Source organism: Camellia sinensis, chromosome 9 (genome assembly GCF_055761805.1).
Source record: "Camellia sinensis isolate YWXY chromosome 9, ASM5576180v1, whole genome shotgun sequence".
NCBI lineage: Eukaryota > Viridiplantae > Streptophyta > Magnoliopsida > Ericales > Theaceae > Camellia > Camellia sinensis.
This window is the reverse complement of record NC_138969.1, coordinates 66,096,134-66,115,164: the sequence shown is the minus strand read 5'-3', so window position 1 is coordinate 66,115,164 and position 19,031 is coordinate 66,096,134. Positions and strand designations below refer to the sequence as shown.

The 19,031-nt window shown below is 36.6% G+C and overlaps 2 protein-coding genes and 1 long non-coding RNA gene across 5 annotated transcripts in view; 2 read left to right on the top strand and 1 right to left on the bottom strand.

Annotated features, from left to right (window-relative positions):
• LOC114318589 (disease resistance protein At4g27190-like) overlaps positions 1–19,031 on the top strand; it is a 157,598-nt gene that overhangs the window by 26,228 nt on the left and 112,339 nt on the right. The window contains exons 9-11 of one of the 3 annotated variants that reach the window (XM_082886962.1): positions 12,741–12,869; positions 13,625–13,752; positions 14,271–15,086. In XM_082886962.1, the coding sequence (XP_082743088.1) occupies positions 12,741–12,869; positions 13,625–13,752; positions 14,271–14,652 (639 nt within the window). In that variant the 3' untranslated portion in view covers positions 14,653–15,086. Of the gene's footprint in view, positions 1–310; positions 7,796–12,740; positions 12,870–13,624; positions 13,753–14,270; positions 15,087–19,031 lie in introns of those variants that run through there. The other 2 variants (XR_014339902.1, XM_082886964.1) reach the window with 2 other exon arrangements.
• On the bottom strand, positions 9,306–10,262 carry LOC145798639 (uncharacterized). The gene is made up of 2 exons (XR_014339909.1): positions 9,839–10,262; positions 9,306–9,612 (listed from the first exon to the last, which is right to left on the bottom strand). It is a non-coding gene; the product is annotated as an uncharacterized LOC145798639 (long non-coding RNA).
• LOC145799506 (uncharacterized) lies at positions 15,201–15,620 on the top strand. The gene has a single exon (XM_082889098.1). It carries the CDS (start codon positions 15,201–15,203, stop codon positions 15,618–15,620), a length of 420 nt encoding a protein of 139 aa, XP_082745224.1.

The window sequence follows — 19,031 nt, the reverse complement described above, 5'->3', positions numbered from 1 at the left end:
TTAGTGGAAGGCAAAATACTTCCTATCTAAGGAGTCTGATTTCATCTGGATGAAAAAGAAAATGTGGGTTTCGTATTTTGGTTTATTACTTTATTATGTGCATGACCCTTCATTTATTTCTACCTATAAACAGAGACCTTTCTTTGATTTCTGTAAAACTTAATGCTTGAACCTTTTCAATATGAGAGCTCCTGTGTATGCAAGGGCTTTTGGAACTTCTGTGGCCACTAGTTAATCATTCTTTCCAGAAATATATACATATAATATATATATATATATATAAGTTCTCTATTTTGCTCCTTTTTACCAGAAAGGCAGAAGCTAGTGACCTGTATGCAGTCAATACATTTCCATCCGAATCTCCAAGTCTGATTTACTTATCACTGTTATGAAACTTGGACTGTCTAATGAATCAGAAAAGAGAAAGATGAGGTTCATTGGTTTAGCCTCATGGCCTGCTGGAACTGAATCCTGATGTCAATGATGTATGGAAAGATCTTATATTGTATCAAAATAGAATACCATCATTAACAGTCAATGAATTTCCAAGTCTTTTTTACTTATAAATGTTGTAAAACTTGGTTTATCTAATAAACCAGAAAAGAGACCGAGATGAGGTTCATTGGTTTAACCTCATGGTCAGCTGGAACTGAATCCTGATGTCAATGGTATACGGAAATATATTATATTGGCCTTGTTTGGTAACGCTTAAAATCCAATTTATTCAACTTGCTTTAAACAAGTTGAATATTAGTGTTTGGTTGCAATTGTAAATTAGAGCTTATTTGACTTTTTTAGCTTATTTAGCCAAAAAAGGTGAGATTTTCATAAACTATAATTTGTAGGTTTTTTGAGCTATTTGAAATCCTTAAATACATAGAGACAAAACATTTTGTGTGCATTCTAGATATTTGCACAACAAAAAAAATTATGTGACAGCTTATTTAACCAAACAAGTTTAACTTTTTTCACAGATTATTAAAAGCCACCCAAAACAGATTTACAACTTATTTTAATTCTTTTAAGATAATAATCTAAAAAGCAATAATCACAAAAGCTAACTTATAAGTTATACCAAACGGGCTATTGTATCAAAATATAATATCATTTAAATATGAAAAATTATGCTAAAAAAAACTTCTTAGTTTGATCAAATTCCCATAACATTTTCAGACAAGCTTTTTGGCATTCTCTTTTTTGTAATGAATAGAAGTGTAACTTCTGGCTGTGTTTCTTTTCTGCCCTTTTTTGTCTTCAAAATCATGTTTGAGGAGGGGTACTAAAAGGAAGGAATAAACTATGAAAGAGCTACAGAAAGACGGAACAGAAGTATAGCAACCTAGGAGGAAAAAATCAAAACCAGACCAAATATTTTATGGTTATGGTCACAAACACCCTTTAGCATAAAGAAATTGCAGAGTTTAAATGATTCTTGTTGTAACCCAATTCCCCAAATAGAGTAAAAAATAGACACACGCTACATCTATAATCAACAACCATAAAACCCATCCGGGGAAAAAATTTGGAAGCTTTAAATTCTACTTGTAACCAGGCTTAGAGAGAATGCCATTGTGATACAAAACAAGGACATCAATACTATCAGTAATGAAAATTTTAGACGACAAATTCTAGATGTTCCATTTTTCTCCATGGAAATGATACCATCGGTCCTTGTGGTATTGAAAACACATTAACCAAAGACAATTATAAATGCAATTGACACGTGGGTCAGGGTATGAGATATGTGTCCAACATGTCTAGTTGATTATGCAAGCAATAAGTTTGTCCTGTCATTGATTCTACTCTACAACAATGCATAAAACTCTCATATTTTGCATCAACGGCTCTATCATCTATGTTACTTTGTAAATACCAACTTACCCCTGAATTAACCCTTGAATTAACCGTGGTGGACTTGCGGGAAACTGCTACACCCCTGGGGATTAGTTAGACTTTGATCCGGACACCCCAGTGCCAATCAAAAAAATAAAAAATAAATAATACCAACTTACCCTAAATGGTAAAAGAATAATATTAAGAAAATATGATGTGTAGCTGTGGCCAGTGTCTTTAGACATCGAAACTAGAAGAATCTGACATTTAGGCTCATACCTCCACCAAACACCGTACCCGAATCCATGTAACATAGCTAGGCCTCCTATTTGGTCACTTCCTCACAGACAGATAAAAGAGAGAGAGAGATGGTTAGAATTGCATCACTAAAAGAGAGGAGCTTCTAATATTCATAGACCTCAATATGTTCAATTACTTTATTATTGAGAATGTATTAATATTTATATAGGTTTTAGTTTTTGTTTCCAAATGTTTTTCATACGTTTCTAAATTCTTTTTTCATTTCCATTCTTATGTTTTTTTTATATGTTTCCAAGCTAACCAAAACAATACACTAAAATGAAATTTTGACCCTTGGTTGAAGATCATTTTATTTTTATTTTTAAAAAATTGTGTTGGAGATCATTCTAGCACAATTTTGGCTTTTAAATGTATATATTGAAAATCTCTTAATCCCTGGTTTTTTATTTACATTATTACACTTAAACCAATCATAGTTTATCATAACAACGATAATAACCATCCTTAATATTTTATAACCATAATTGATGTTTTTAATTAAATTATAAACCTCTAAATTTAGGTTGTGAATATTACAATTCTCCCCTTCTAATTAAAATTTCGTCCCATAACTTACCATGTTTAAACAAATGAGGGTATCGAGTCCGCATACTCTCCTTGCTCTTCAAGTTGCCTCGGATGTGTATCTCCTGCATAAAACTTTCACCCACAATATGGTCTTGTTATGTAGTACTTGATGCTGACGATCTAAAATCTGCATTGGCTCCTCAACATATGACAAGTCCTCTTTCAATTCAATAGGCTGAGTAGTAAATATATGTGATGGATTTGGAATGTACTTTCATAACATTGAGACGTGGAATAAATCATGTAACCAAGACAACTCATATGGCAATGCTAACCGGTAAGTTGTGGTCCCAATTTGCTCAATAATGTCACAAGGGCCAATATACCGCGGACTCAACTTACCCATTTTAACAAACCACATCACCCCTTTCCATATTGACACCCGTAAGAATACCTTGTCACCAATAACAAACTCTAGATTTCTCCTTCGATTATCTGCATAACGTTTCTGGCGACTTTGTACAATTTTCAAGCGATCTTGTATTACTTCCACTTTATCAATAGTTGTCCGAACCATTTCAGGTCCCAATAATTTCTTTCCCCCACATCACTCCAACATACTAGAGTTCTACACTTTTGGCCATACAAATCCTCGTATGGAGCCATACCAATACTTGTTTGATAGTTGTTATTATAGGTGTAAAATTTAATGTATAAAGAGAAATAGAGAATTGTATTATTGATGTATTATTGATTGATGTATGTTGTGTTTACAATGAGTCCTATATATAGAAGATTAGAGGAGGTAGGTATGTAGTAGGTGGAGTAGTAGGTGGAGTAGGTGGTAGTAGGTGAAGTGGGTGGAGTAGGTGTAGTAGGTGGTAGTGGTAGTGGTAGGTTTTAACAGCCCCCCGCAAACTCAAGGGGGATAGGAACTAACCAACTTGAGTTTGGAGAGAGTAACAAAACAAGAAAATACATAAAAATAAAAGAGGATAGGAGACACTGTATGGTCGTGTTAGACCATTGGTGAAGACACTGGATGGTGGTGTCATAACGTTGTAGAGGACACTGTATGGTGGTGTCATAACGTTGTAGAGAACACTGTATGGGGGTGTCATAACGTTGTAGAGGACACTGTATGGTGGTGTCATAACGGTGTAGAGGACACTGGATGGCGGTGTCAGACCGATGTAGAAGACAGTTTATGGGGTCATGTCGGACCGTTGTAGCAGACAATGTTGTGACAGTTTACGGAGTCTTGCTGGACCCTTGTAGACACTAACCGGAATCAATGTCGGGACAGTTTACAGAGTTTTGTCGGACCCATGAAGGAGCTAACCGGAATCAATGTCGGGACAGTTTACAGAGTCTTGTCGGACCCATAAAAAGTCGCACCCTCAAAAGGCGTGCCCAATCTTTCAAAAGGCGTGCCATCAAAAGGCGTGCCCAATCCATAAAAAGGTGTGCCATCAAAAGGCGAGCCCAAGTCATAAAAAGATGTGCCGGACATGATGGCGAGGCGCGTCACCACATTGGCTTGCGCGCCCGTTTTGTCGTCTGGCGTCAAGTGGCGCGCGATGCGCGTGTCTGCTTTGGCTATTTAACCAAGACGGATGCTGAGGCTGAGGCAGAGGCTAAGACAAAAAATTGGCTAAAAACCTCTGAGAAACTCTTCATTGTCTTGAGAGAGATACTCTGTAACACTCTGTCTTGAGAGAGATACTTTGTAACACTCTGTAACCAACCTTTCTTTGAAACACTCAGCAACCCATAACATGGCCTCTTCGTCCCGTAGTCTGCTCACTCTCTTTCCCGACCTCAACGAGTCCACAAGAGAGGTAACTGGTGCGGTTGCCCGTGAACCTCAACCAAGCGCCCCTGAGTTTGCTCCGTTGACCTTTCCTATGCGGTCTGTGGAGCAAAGAATGGCAGCACAATCAGATATTGAGGCTAATCAGTATACTTTGAAGTCATGTGTGGAAACCATGACTGCGGTCACAAACTTGTCGCACCGGCTGCAGAGTAGGACAAATGAGGTTCAGCAGTTAAACGCCCAACTGGCTCTGCTCCAACGCATGTATAAGGATGCGCGAGCAGAGATAAGTGTGCTAAAGGCGGAAAATAAGGAGCTGAAGCGGAAGGCCACCGTGATGTTCCGATTTGGAGGTCCGCCATATGCTGCAGTGGAGGAGCAGGGAGTAGTGATCGTGCCCAGTGGAGTGGGAAACACGGAGGCAACACCGTCAAGGACCGCCCAGGACGGAGGCAAGAAGAAAAGACCGGCGGAATAGGCGAAGAAGTGAGGTCGGTGGGTGGCCGTCGGCAGAAAAGAAAACAAATCTTTGGGTGTTTGTGTTTTTTTTTTTGTGTGTATAAAATTGTGATCGGGGTTGATCCCTGAGATGAATAAAATATGGTTTGGTGTACAAAGCTATATTTTATTTTTATTTTTTTTTGTGTTTTGTTTTTTTTGTTTTTTTTTTTTATTGTGAAAAATGGAACACAAAAAAAAGATAAGATAAATAAATAAAAATTCTATTTTGTGGTGAGGGAGTCGGTGAGGGAGGTGCAAAAGGTGATTAAAAGAAATAAATAAAGAAAGAGTGTGATGATGGATATGGGTATAGATGTAATAAAGGAATGAAAAGGAAGAAATAAATAAAGAAAGAAAAGAAGAAAAGAAAATGGGTTTGTGAATCTGTGCAATATGTTATAATAAACATATATATATATAGATATATATTAAAATAAAAGAAAGTTGAGTGGGTTGATTTAAAAAAAAGGATTGTGGGTTTGAAAGTGGAAAATAAAGAAAAGAAAAGAAAGGGGATCATGTGGTGAAAGAAAAAGGAGCTGTGGGTTTGAAAAAGTAAAGTGAGAGAGAGGAATTTCGATGCAAGTTTTCTGACTCTTCTCAAAAACAACACAGCAGTGTTGACATCCTTGGGCACCACATCAAAGATGAGAGAGAGAGATGAGATGAATCTGTTTGGAACAGCCACAGCCATGTACTTCCCATGGCGATGGAACAGCCACAGCAGCGTTAAACTCCACAAATGCCTTCTCTGGATCTTGATTCCTCAGAAAATTCTTTCCAGATTTCAAATGGGAAATCAATTCATGCTTCCTTGGATCAACAATTACTTCATTTTCTTGTATTCTACCACTAACAGGAGCATAACTCAGAGTGGGGCATAAGACTCGATCTTTGCTTTGCCTTCTTAGTGCTGCATTGATCTGGCGCAACTGCTCATTCAGCCGTTCCAATTCTCCTCTCCTGTGTCTTGCAAGCAGTCCTCCAACTGTGGCCCCTACAAGGGCTACAAATAGCAGTAAGGGCATGTCGAAAACAGATCTATCAGCCTCACATGTTTCTGCCAGAGCTTCAAAAGGCATACGCAACATCAAGGCATTAGTGACAATAAGTGCCACGGCTGGGGATCTTACAGGAACCATCACCTGAGCAACTAAGTCTTCCAGAGTGGTGTCATAATCTACTTGTGTATGGACAGTATCACAAGTTCCTTCTGATACAGAGGTGTTGACATCATTTACTCCTGTAAGCATAGACCGACTGCCTAGCAGTGGCAAAGACATGGAGTTTGAGAGGAATTTGGCCGGAGGAAGATGAGCGGCGGTGAAATACGGCGGCGGAGTGAGGGCGTGTAGAAAACTTTAGCGGAATTTTGTTGAGGTCCGGCGGACGGCTAAGGTGAGGTTGCCGCCCGCCGGTGAAGCGAAAATATTAGGTTCTAAACCTGCTCTGATACCATGTAGAAATTTAATGTATAAAGAGAAATAGAGAATTGTATTATTGATGTATTATTGATTGATGTATGTTGTGTTTACAATGAGTCTGTTAAAATCCACCTACTCTCCACCTACTTCACTCACTTAAACCTACTCCACTAAACCTAACCCACTACACCACTACCACCTCACCTACTCCACTAAACCTAACCCACTACACCATTACCACCTCCACTTCACCTACTCCTTACCTACTACACACTCACCCTCTTCTATATATAGGAATCATGAATCATTGTAATAGAAATAAAATATATATCAATCAATAATACAATTCTCTCTATTTCTCTATACATAATTAATTCTCTCTATTTCTCTTTATACATTAAATTTCTACATGGTATCAGAGCAAGTTTAGAACTTAATATTTTCGCTTCACCAGCGGGCGGCAACCTTACCTTAGCCGTCCGCCGGACCTCAACCAATTCCGCTAAAATTTTCTACACATACCTTCACTCCGCTGCCACAAATTTCACATCTACTCTCTCTCTCAATTTCTTTTACACTCTCCTGGAGTTGAAGCCGAACCGGGGGCCTCCTTCATTGGTACAGATAGATCAGATACGATCTTCGCTTCACCTCTCAAGATCTGTTACGATGTACACTTCAAGGAAGAAGATACACAAAGATCAGGATGCGGCACCCACTGAATTTGAGGAGACAGTTGCACAGACATTATTTGATTTGGAAAACTCCAACCAAGGAGATCCACGGCTCTCTCTCACTCTCGGCATCAACCTCTCTCTCTATCTCTCACAGAGCTTCATACACTTCAACCCCACCACACACACATGGATTATTATAAGCTCCCTTGGTCAAGCTTCCATCCCACTCTGTTGGGCACATGGCCACCGCTGCTGCATCTGCTTCATCATCATCCACCTCTTGAAGCAAAGCTTTTTCACCTTTGCAGCTTTTGAACATGGATTCCAAAGAGCAACAGCCAGTCTTTGTCTGGTCAAAGGACTAGCCTAAACCTCACAGCCAGTCTTTGTTCCCAACTTTTGTTTTTTTTTTATTTATTTTATATATATATATATATCTCTATCTCTTTTTATTCTATTATCTTATTCAAACCCATTTTCCTTTTCTTCTTTTATTTCTTTATTTTTTCTTTTCATCCATTTTACACTACCAAACACTTTACACCCACTCTCTCTCCTCACTTTTCATCCACCGCCCAAACTTTTTTTTATTCTAAAGCTTAATTGGTGCACTCCTTGTTCCCCACTTTCTTTATTTTATATATATATATATATATATATCTTTTTATTATATATTAAAAAAAAATAAAAAAAAAATAAATAAATAAAAAAAAAAACATCATCTCTCCTCCGTTTGATTTCAAACTCCATTATTTTTATTTATTTTCTCCAAACCACTTTCCTTATTTCCCCCATCTTTCATTTTTGATTTCAAATATATTGTTATTATTTCTTTCTTTATTTTTCTTTCACCTTATTTTTAATCTTTTTCCAATTCCATTCATACCATCTAGCTTTGCACACCAAACCATATTTTATTCATCTCAAGGATCAACCCCGATCACAATTTTACACAAAAAAAAAAAAAACAAAATACAAACAAACAACCACATTCACAGGTGGAATTTTTTCTTCTCTACTCTGCCGCCGGTCTTTTCTTCTTGCCTCCGTCCTGGGCGGCCCTTGCCGGTGTTGCCTCTGTGTTTCCCACTCCACTGGGCATGATCACTACTCCCTGCTCCTCCACTGCAGCATATGGCGGCCCTCCAAATCGGAACATCACGGTGGCCTTCCGTTTCAGCTCCTTGTTTTCCGCCTTTAGCACACTTATCTCTGCTCGCGCATCCTTATACATGCGTTGGAGCAGAGCCAGCTGGGAGTTTAACTGTTGCACCTCATTTGTCCTGCTCTGCAGCCGGTGCGACAAGTTTGTGACCGCAGTCATGGTTTCCACACATGACTTCAGAGTATACTGATTGGCCTCAATATCAGTTTGCACCGCCATTTTTTGCTCCACCGACCGCATCGGAAAGTTCAACGGAGCAAACACAGAGGTGTTTGGTTGAGGTTCACTGGCCACCGCACCAGTTCTCTCTCTTGTTGACTCATTGAGGTCTGGAAAGAGAGTGAGCAGACTACGGGACGAAGAGGCCATTTTCTGGGCAACCGAATATTGCAGAGTGTTTCAAGATTTGCAGCTCTTAGAGACACTCTCTCAGCAAAAGGAACTATCTCTCTTAGCAACACGAAGAGTTTTTTTCAGAGTTTTTTAGCGGGTTTTCTGCCTCAGCCTCAGCCTCAGCCTCCGCTTCGATTTATAAAGACCTTGACGAAGAGGCAGACACGCGCATCATGAGCCGCTCGGCGCTCGCCGACAACTTGGCACGCCTTTTGATGGCACGTCTTTTTATGGATTTGGCACGCCTTTTGATGGCACGCCTTTTTATGGATTGGGCACGCCTTTTGATGGCACGCCTTTTGAAAGATTGGGCACACCTTTTGAGGGTGCGACTTTTTAGGGGTCCGACAAGACTCTGTAAACTGTCCCGACATTGATTCCGGTTAGCTCCTTTATGGGTCCGACAAGACTCTGTAAACTGTCCCGACATTGATTCCGGTTAGCTCCTTCATGGGTCCGACAAGACTCTGTAAACTGTCCCGACATTGATTTCGGTTAGTTTCTACAAGGGTCCAGCAAGACTCCGTAAACTGTCACAACAACTATCACAACATTGTCTGCTACAACGGTCCGACATGACCCCATAAACTGTCTTCTCCATCGGTCTGACACCGCCATCCAGTGTCCTCTACACCGTTATGACACCACCATACAGTGTCCTCTACAACGTTATGACACCCCCATACAGTGTCCTCTACAACGTTATGACACCACCATCCAGTGTCTTCACCAATGGTCTGACACGACCATACAGTGTCACCTATCCTCTTTTATTTTTATGTATTTTCTTGTTTTGTTACTCTCTCCAAACTCAAGTTGGTTAGTTCCTATCCCCCTTGAGTTTGCGGGGGGCTGTTAAAATCCACCTACTCTCCACCTACTTCACCCACTTAAACCTACTCCACTAAACCTAACCCACTACACCACTACCACCTCACCTACTCCACTAAACCTAACCCACTACACCACTACCACCTCCACTTCACCTACTCCTTACCTACTACACACTCACCCTCTTCTATATATAGGAATCATGAATCATTGTAATAGAAATAAAATATATATCAATCAATAATACAATTCTCTCTATTTCTCTATACATAATTAATTCTCTCTATTTCTCTTTATACATTAAATTTCTCCACCTACTTCACCCACTTAAACCTACTCCACTAAACCTAACCCACTACACCACTACCACCTCACCTACTCCACTAAACCTAACCCACTACACCACTACCACCTCCACTTCACCTACTCCTTACCTACTACACACTCACCCTCTTCTATATATAGGAATCATGAATCATTGTAATAGAAATAAAATATATATCAATTAATAATACAATTCTCTCTATTTCTCTATACATAATTAATTCTCTCTATTTCTCTTTATACATTAAATTTCTACAGAGTCCTATATATAGAAGATTAGAGGAGGTAGGTATGTAGTAGGTGGAGTAGTAGGTGGAGTAGGTGGTAGTAGGTGAAGTGGGTGGAGTAGGTGTAGTAGGTGGTAATGGTAGTGGTAGGTGTAGGTGAAGTGGGTGGAGTAGGTGTAGTAGGTGGTAGTGGTAGTGGTAGGTTTTAACAATAGGCAAGTTTTATCAGTGGCAAATACTTATCCCAGCTATCTTTGAAGTGCAACACACAAGACTGCAACATATCCTCCAAGGTCTGGATAGTCCTTTCAGACTATCCGTTTGTCTGGGGATGAAAAGTTGAACTAAAGGTAAGTTTGGCAACATCAAATAGTGGCCAAAAAGCCACTAAAAAGGCCAAAAAGCCAAAGAACTATACAAAAAAGCATTTCAAACATACTATTTTTTTCACCTCATATTTTAGCCAAAAAGCAAAGAAGTTACTAAAATAGCTTATTCCTAAACCAACTCTAAATTTCAAGGTAGTCCCCATAGCTTGCTGTAAACTGGGTCAAAATCTAGAAGCAAATCTAAGATCCTTCTTTGAAACAATAGATATTGGAGTCCCATACAAGAGAATGGTCTCATCAACATACAATGTAGCATCAACATACAATGTAGCATACTTGTCGATAGAATACTTAACCGTAACAGGTAAGAAATAGGTTGATTTGGTCAATCTATCCACAATCACCCAAATAGAATCATAGCCTTGCTGGGACCAAGTGAGGAAGTCCAACCACAAAATCCATTGTGACATTCTCCCATTTCCACTCAAGAATAGGAAGAAGTTGCAACAAACTTGTAAGACGTTGATGCTCAGTTTTTACTTGTGGACACACCAAACAATGAGCAACAAGTTCAGCCATCTCTTTTTTCATTCCACTCCAATAATGCTCCCTAAGATCGTAATACATCTTAGTACTACCTAGGTTTATAAAATTTCTCTCTTTATGCTGTATTTGGTTGGGGGATTTGGGAATGGATTTGGAAAAGGAAAGGGAAAAGGTAGGTGAAATATGAATAAAATATACCTACATTTCACATAGCTTCACTCACCTTTTCCTTTTCCTTTTCATTTTCATTTTTCAAATTTCTTCCCAAATCTCCCAACCAAACACAACATTAGAGTTTGGTTTTTGCAATTTGTTACGGCTTGCACCTTTTTAGGATCAATAAAAATTCCATCCCTAGTTATCACATGCCCAAGAAAACAGTCAGGGTTTTACCTTCCAGATCTGGCTATCTCGTTCCAGTCTGAAGAGATTCATTCTTTCCTCTATGGCAAGATTAATCCTTTCTGCTGGAGCTCGTTTAAAGGCGTTTAAAGGCGTTTTTGGGTTTTTTGCATGCTAGCGCGCATACTCTTCCTCTATGAGCTAGACTCTATCACACTATCCAACCAGAACTCACATTTACTTAATTTGGCAAACAACTGCTTTTTTTGCGAAGTTTGTAATGTTGTACGTAAATTATCCATGTGTTTCTCTCTATTACAGGAGTATATCAAGATATCATCAATAAACACAATAATAAAGGCATAATATGTTCATTTTTGAGACATCCTTGTCTGTTGAAGGAGGCAATCAGTGGTGCAGTTAGATATTTTACCTTAAGTGACTGATTCGTGGAGTGGAAGTGCAATAGTATCTCTGAGCGTATATATAAATGTACACACACACACACACACACACACACACACATATATATAATATGTTATACATACTTTCAAGTACTTTGTATTTATTTTTATTTATTATTTTTTATTTATTTATGAAATTGACTAATAATCAATATTGAAAAGCAATCTGAATAAGAGATTGTTAAGAGTAAATAAAAAAGTACTATATTTGTTAAGGTGTAAGTGGCAACCAAATGATGAGATTATTTTTTTTCTACTCTAAGGTCACAAGCTCAATTCTTTCTGCACATTCCGCACACGGTGAGTGCTAAGGCATTAATTACTACCTTGAGTCTTTACTCATGGAGGTTAGGGACTGGTCAAATAGGAATTCCGTATGTCAGTCAGCGAATTTGGCTAAAATAATACTTGAATTTCACATGTTTTACGTAACATTTCACTAATTTACCTATGCGGTGCAAAATAAATCTAGGAGGATTAGGATTGAGAATTTCTTTACAGTTAGTAGGGATTGGTAGGTTGGATGGTGCAGTTATACAGTCTTTCAGAAATGATGATGAATGCAGAGGATGATGGACAAGTTTTTAGTTCTTGTGGGGCAGTAGCCCTTGCATACATTATACTGTACGTGGGAAGAAATTATGTTTAATTATTCTTTTAAGAGTATCCTATAAGTCACTGATTCTTTACTCTTGAATGATAAGGTACATTAGCAATGTGTTTATATACATATATTATATAGATGTATCTTAAAAGATGTCATCACAAAGCTTTATGGAATACCTATTCTAACAAGAATTAATTAGGAAACTGGAATTTTGAAATGCTGAATGCTGTCATGAAATTTGTGTATGTATTTAGCAAGTAAAACTGCATTTTAGTGGAATGGTAGTGCTGAGGAAATTGAAACTCTCTCTCTCTCTCTCTCTCTCTCTCTCTCTCTCTCTCTCTCACACACACAGACACACACACACACACACACACACATCCTTGATATACTTTTCCTCACACTGAGAAATAACTCATTTTATTTGTTTCAGTTTGTGATTGAGAACCATGTCCTCCCTTGTCTCTACCAACTTCTCACACAAAATCACAAAAAAAGCATCAAGAAAGAAGCTTGCTGGACAATTTCAAATATCACTGCTGGGAATGGAAGTCAAATTCAGGTATGTGGATTCCCTTGCATATCCATTCATTCAGAAGAATATTTTATGTTGCCAACCATGAATATATTACCAGCTTTGTATCAATCTCTCTCTTTCATTGCATGTGTTATGTTAGTCAACCATGATTCTTTTGTGTTGTATCAACACCCTCAATTTATTGGTGAGCAATGGTGCATTTTTTAATCCTTTCAATATAGCTCTTGCTTAATCTGAAATCATTTTTATACTAATAGTTCTGTAAGAAAGGATTTGATTTTCTAGTCCATCTGGTCAGTTGGTTAAACTTGTTTTTATTGTTAATCTTTTCCTAGTTATATCGTGATTTGTCTTGGGAGATTTTGAGATAGAAATTTGGGTAAGAAGAGAGGAACATACACTCATCATAGCTGTTTCTGTATGAAACGACTCTTGTTCTGTTTTGCCTGAAAAGATTTTAATATGTTATATTTGTTGCTACTAAGTAATTACGTAGTTCCCTTATAAAATGTCATGAGGTGAATCGGATACAAAAGCCAACAGCTGTAGCAGTGTTTGTGCTGTCTTTTGCTATAATGGTGGAAGCAATCTGTTACAAAGTTGCCAAAAGGAGTAAATGGGTGGCATTTTGGGAATTGGAAAAACTGTAGGAAAAGGCATAATGTGCCAATGGCATACACTTTTGCATATTAGCTAGTGGTGACAAAAGTTATTATTCTGTTTGCATGGATTATCCTAATTAATCTGTTGCATTTTTTTTTTTTTTGGCGTGGGAACAGGCTGTTATTGAAGCAAATATTATCCTTCCTCTGGTACACCTTCTTCAACATGCAGAATTTGACATCAAGAAGGAGGCTGCGTGGGCTATCTCAAATGCTACCTCTCGAGGATCTCATGATCAGATTCGGTTTGTTTCTCATCTCGATTTCTGCATATATAGCCAGTATGGTTAAATTGGCTGCTTATCTGCATTTATGTTCAGACCTAGTTTTTAGCTTTTCTTCACTCACCTTTTCCTCTATCCTTTTTCCATTTCCCATTTCTCATTCATTTCAAACTACAATCTAAGTAACAATCTTTCAAGTCTGCAGTGCCCGATTTTTTTTTTTACTTGATACCTACTACAGTGGTAATCTTCCCATCCTGTTCTATCCAGAGCCATAACTCTGGTAAATCACGAAGAATAGCATCATAGTAGTAGGTCACTTGTCATTAAATGCCAAAGCAACAGGTTGAATTACTTTAGATGTTGGATTTCTGATGATAATTGATTATTGAACTTACAAGTAATTTCCTCATTGAATAAACAACATTCAGTTGGTCCTTTCACTTAATCATATCCACATGATAAGGGTCCACCTAAATTTGGCAAAATAATGCATTGGGCTGAGGCCTGTTCTCATATTCAATCGGTGTCAATTGCAGATTCTTGGCAAGTCAAGGTTGCATTAAGCCACTTTGCGATCTTCTAATCTGTCCAGACCCAAGGATTGTGACTGTGTGCCTCGAGGGGCTTGAGAACATTTTGAAGGTGGGTGAGGCTGACAAAGAAGGGGGAATGAACAATGGAATTAATTTATATGCACAAACAATTGATGAAAGTGATGGATTGGATAAGATTGAAAATCTCCAAACCCATGACAACAACGAGATCTATGAGAAGGCTGTGAAGATCTTACAGAGATACTGGGCCAAGGAGGATGAGGAAGAAAAAATTCTTCAAGACGGAATCAATGGAAATCAACAGGGTTTCAATTTCGGAAATGCCCAGCCCAATCTTCCTTCTGGTGGATTCAAATTTGGTTAGACGGGGAAATTTTGAGTCTGTTTTCTGACTTGTGAGTAATGCTAGGGACCAAGAACTCGGACACAGAAAAATATCCTGAAAAACAATGTGCCCTACATTCAACTGTTGTATTGTGGATTCAATATTTTAAATTAATCTGGACCACACTGTTTTTCTGGGTATTTTTTTGTGTCTGATTTCTAGGTTCTACGCGTGTTCGTAGGCCTCCTTTTGTTTGAAGGAGTTTTTAAACTTTGTTTTTGTTTTTCTTGTTTCCAACGGCCAGCCAGGATTTTTGGTCTGGCAGATGGGTTGAATTTGTTTTATGGAACTTTTTGTGAAGTGTATGGCTTTTTTAACTTTTGGTTTTCATAGTCATCTGTATTTTCTATATATTGATGTGAAGGAAAATATAACCATGATTTGTTTTTATGTGAAATGAGTTAATTTTCACATGTGATATTTTTTTAATCATTTGGTGCATTGCTTCTATGATGATGTAGTGATTAATTAAGAAAGTATAAACAAATTTGCAAGTAGACTAGGTTTTGTTTAAAAAAAATAATATAATGGTTTGCACGTACCATTATGTCTTCCAACCTTCCATAGCTCAAGCTCTTTATCAACTTGAAATGCTCTGGGTAAGTCGCTGTGAAGAAATGGAGGAAATTGTTGCTGCGAAGCGAAACGAAGGGCGTGAAGAAGAAGTGAGAGTGGATTACAAGATGGTTTTCAAAAGTCTCAAAGAAATCAATCTTGAATGCCTTCCAAACCTAAGTGGTTTCTGCACAGGAGGAGACGACTTTCCTTTTGAATGGCCATCCTTGGAAATACTTAGAGTGAGAGACTGCCCCAAAATGATGACTTTCGCTGCCACTACTTCCGGCAGCACACCAAAACTGAACCAGGTTAGATTGGATGAATCCGAGACAACGTTACAGGGGATGGACTTGAATCAATTTGTGCAAAACTGTTTCAAAGCCACGTAAAGGTACTTCTATATTTTACCACATTTAACATATATATAGGGAAATTATTGAATACTCCTGGAAGACCACGTGGTTATACTCCAAGCCAATGATCAACTATTTAGTCTCATGTTATTCCCTCATCCCTAACATAAAATGTGTCCCCTTACACCTCTCCACCAATTAAAACTTTATGAGGCAATGTTTATTTATTTATTTTATAGTAAATTAAATTGAGTCCTTGTCGATAACACTAATAAACTAGTAAATCAAGGGAGTATATATTCATTGTGTTTGTATGATCCATATTCAAGTAAATTTAAATTTACATCATACACTTCAGTTTCGGAGTAAGTTTCAAGATAAAAATTCATGATATATTGCGTTTTTGAATGAACTACAAATCCAATTATCAACTCATCCTTGTGAGTAGTTGATAATTTAGTTTGTAGATAATAAGTTATCTCTAGTAATTTTGAATTATATTTAGAGCAATACTACATACACAAAATTTGTATACTTAAAAATACTAAAAAAATTTAATATACGGTCAAGATTCATTCAAAATGTGGACTCCATTACATAAGAGTTAAATCTTAACCACATATTATTTTTCTAGGTATATTTTTGTGCATGAATTTTGTGCATAGAGAGGCCCTTTATTACACTTAAATAACAGTTTAAATTATTTTATATAGATTACACTTTTTAATGTAAAATTTATTGTTTTCTTTTATTATTGCAGTTAAAATTTAATATATTGTCCTCTTTCGTGCATAGAATTTATTTTTATTTTTAAGTGTTAAGTTAAGTTGATGGATAAAAAAAATTTCTTTTTATTGGCCTTTTACAATGAATGTTGATTTATGCCTTCATTATCGAAGGCCTTTGACTATCGAAAAAATAAAATAAAATTCGAATGCCTTTGAACTTGAGATTATAAATTATTTAATATTCTAGCAACTACTTACATGGTAATGCTTCCTACAATACGTAGAATTTATAACCATTTGAATAGTTCTATTTTTATTTGGGAGATTTTTATCAAATTTTAGTATAAACCTTTGGATAAAGATAGAAGAGACCTAGTGGATTGAGATAATGTCTTCTTTAAATAAAAAAGAAAAAAGAAAATGCTAACAATGGATTTCTTTTTTTCTTTTGTTTTTATGCCTCTTAATAAATTTTATATTAGGTTTTGATTAGGGATTTTTTTTTTTTGGGTTTCAAGTTGTTGAATTCCAAAAGTGTGACCTTAGGTGATTACCTTAACGGCCTAATAATGATTGAGTTATCATTAAGTCAACTATGCTACATTGAGGCTTTTCCCAAAATAAGCCAAAATAATAACCTATTTTCCAAACTAAGCCTAGTTTGGACGGAATTCCCAAAATAAGCTGAAACGTTATTCCAAAACACACTTTCACAATATTTCTAGCCCAGGCGTGCTAATTTTGTAAAATTATAAAAGTGTGGTTACAAATCACACTTTTAATTAAGAAAGCGAGGTTAACCACGCTTTTAAAGAAATCTATGTTGTAAAGAAAGCGTGGTTAGAAACTACACTTTTAAAGAAAACTTTTTTGTAAAGAAAACGTGGTTATAAATCACGCTTCTAAATAAAATTTGGTTTTTAAAGAAAGCGTGGTTCGTAACCACGCTTTTAAAACTTATATAAAATGGCCCACCCCCTCATTTGCAACCACGCTTTTTAACTTCGTTTTTTCTTTCCCGATCAGTTCTCCCTCTATTTCTCCCTCTGCTCTCACTCTCTCTCTTCGTGGTTCTCTGCTCTTACTCTCTCTCTCCGTGGGTTCTGTGCTCTCTCACTCTGTGGGTCGCTCTCTGCTCTCTCTCTTGGTATGTACACTGTCTGTCTGTCTCTCTCTCAGTTTGAATTTGAATTTTATATGTGTTGATTTTGCTTGTGAAAATGTGAATGTGGGTACAATGTGGGTAAAATAGGGTTTGTAAATGTAAAAATGTTGTGAATTGATGAAAATGTTGGTAGAATAGGATTTGTAAATGTGAAAATGTTGTGAATTGAAATTGATATCAATGTGGGCCGAATAGGGTTTGTGAATTGAAATTGTGGTTTTGAATTCACAAATTGAACCGTAGCTCAAGCCCTAGCCCTAACCCAATTCTAGGATTTCAAATTGAACCCTAGCCCTAACCCAAAGTCTGTAATGCAAATTGAACCCTAACCCTAACCCAATTCTAGGGTTTTCAATTGAATTTGAATTCACAAATTAGGGTTAGGGTTTTTTTTATTTTTTATTTTTTAATTCAGAATTGAATTGTAGGGTTTTTATTTTTTGATTGTCAGACAAATGTTCACAAAAATAATAAAAAATAAAAAATTTAAACTCTTGTAAAACAGATAATAAGAATCTTATAGTTTATGCTTTTTAATATCAAATTCGAATTTGTAAAAACCTGTACCAAACAGATAATAAATTTATTCACATTACGTAAATAATACACACTTTTCAATTAGTTGGACCATGAGATGGTTCCATCCATATCTGACTCAAAACCAACCATGAGTCCCAAGTATGTTACACTCCTATCAAACAGCACAAAAGTCATGGGACCTTCATAGTGGGTTGAGGGAAACACGCAAGGGGAGTAAAATATAATAAAGGTTAGGTGAACAGTTTCATAAATTTAAAAAAATAAATAAATAAAATATTTGTGTATTTAAAATATGACTTTAAATTTAAAATTATATTTTTAAAACAAGGTTTTCAAAATAACTTAAAGAAATAAGTTTAAAACACATATGGACTCTTCCTTGGAACTTTTGCTTTAGGTGAGAGTGAATTATTTTATTTTACTTTTTATATCTATATAGGTACAAAAATAATGGTTGGGGACATTAGAACAACACAGACAATAATAATTTTGGACCTTTTGGATTTGGACTCCATTTGAGTGAGGCTTATTAAGAATATTTTAATTTGAACTTAGTATCAAATGTATAAATTTTTTGGATCCCAATTTTTACATAATTTTGAATTTAAACTTTTTGTTTTAAAATGATAGACTTATTATTATTATTAAGAATGATAATGTATTATTATTGTTAAGAATGATAATGTAGGGATCCACTCATTTTAATTTTGAACTTATTATTATTATTAAGAATGATAATGTAGGGATCCACTCATATCATATTGACAGATAAATATGGACGACGTAATTTTATAATCTTAAGGATGGCGGTATTTATAAAAATGAGAGACAATATAGTATATTATAGATAATAATTTGTAGGTCATGCTAAGGGTTGTTAATAAGTATCCATAATAAGATCAAAAAAATTATAATCCCAATACATTTTCCCATATATTCCAGAATATGTTTACACATTGAAATACACACTTTTAACAAACGTGATGCAGTGACTTTATCAGACGAAATAAATTG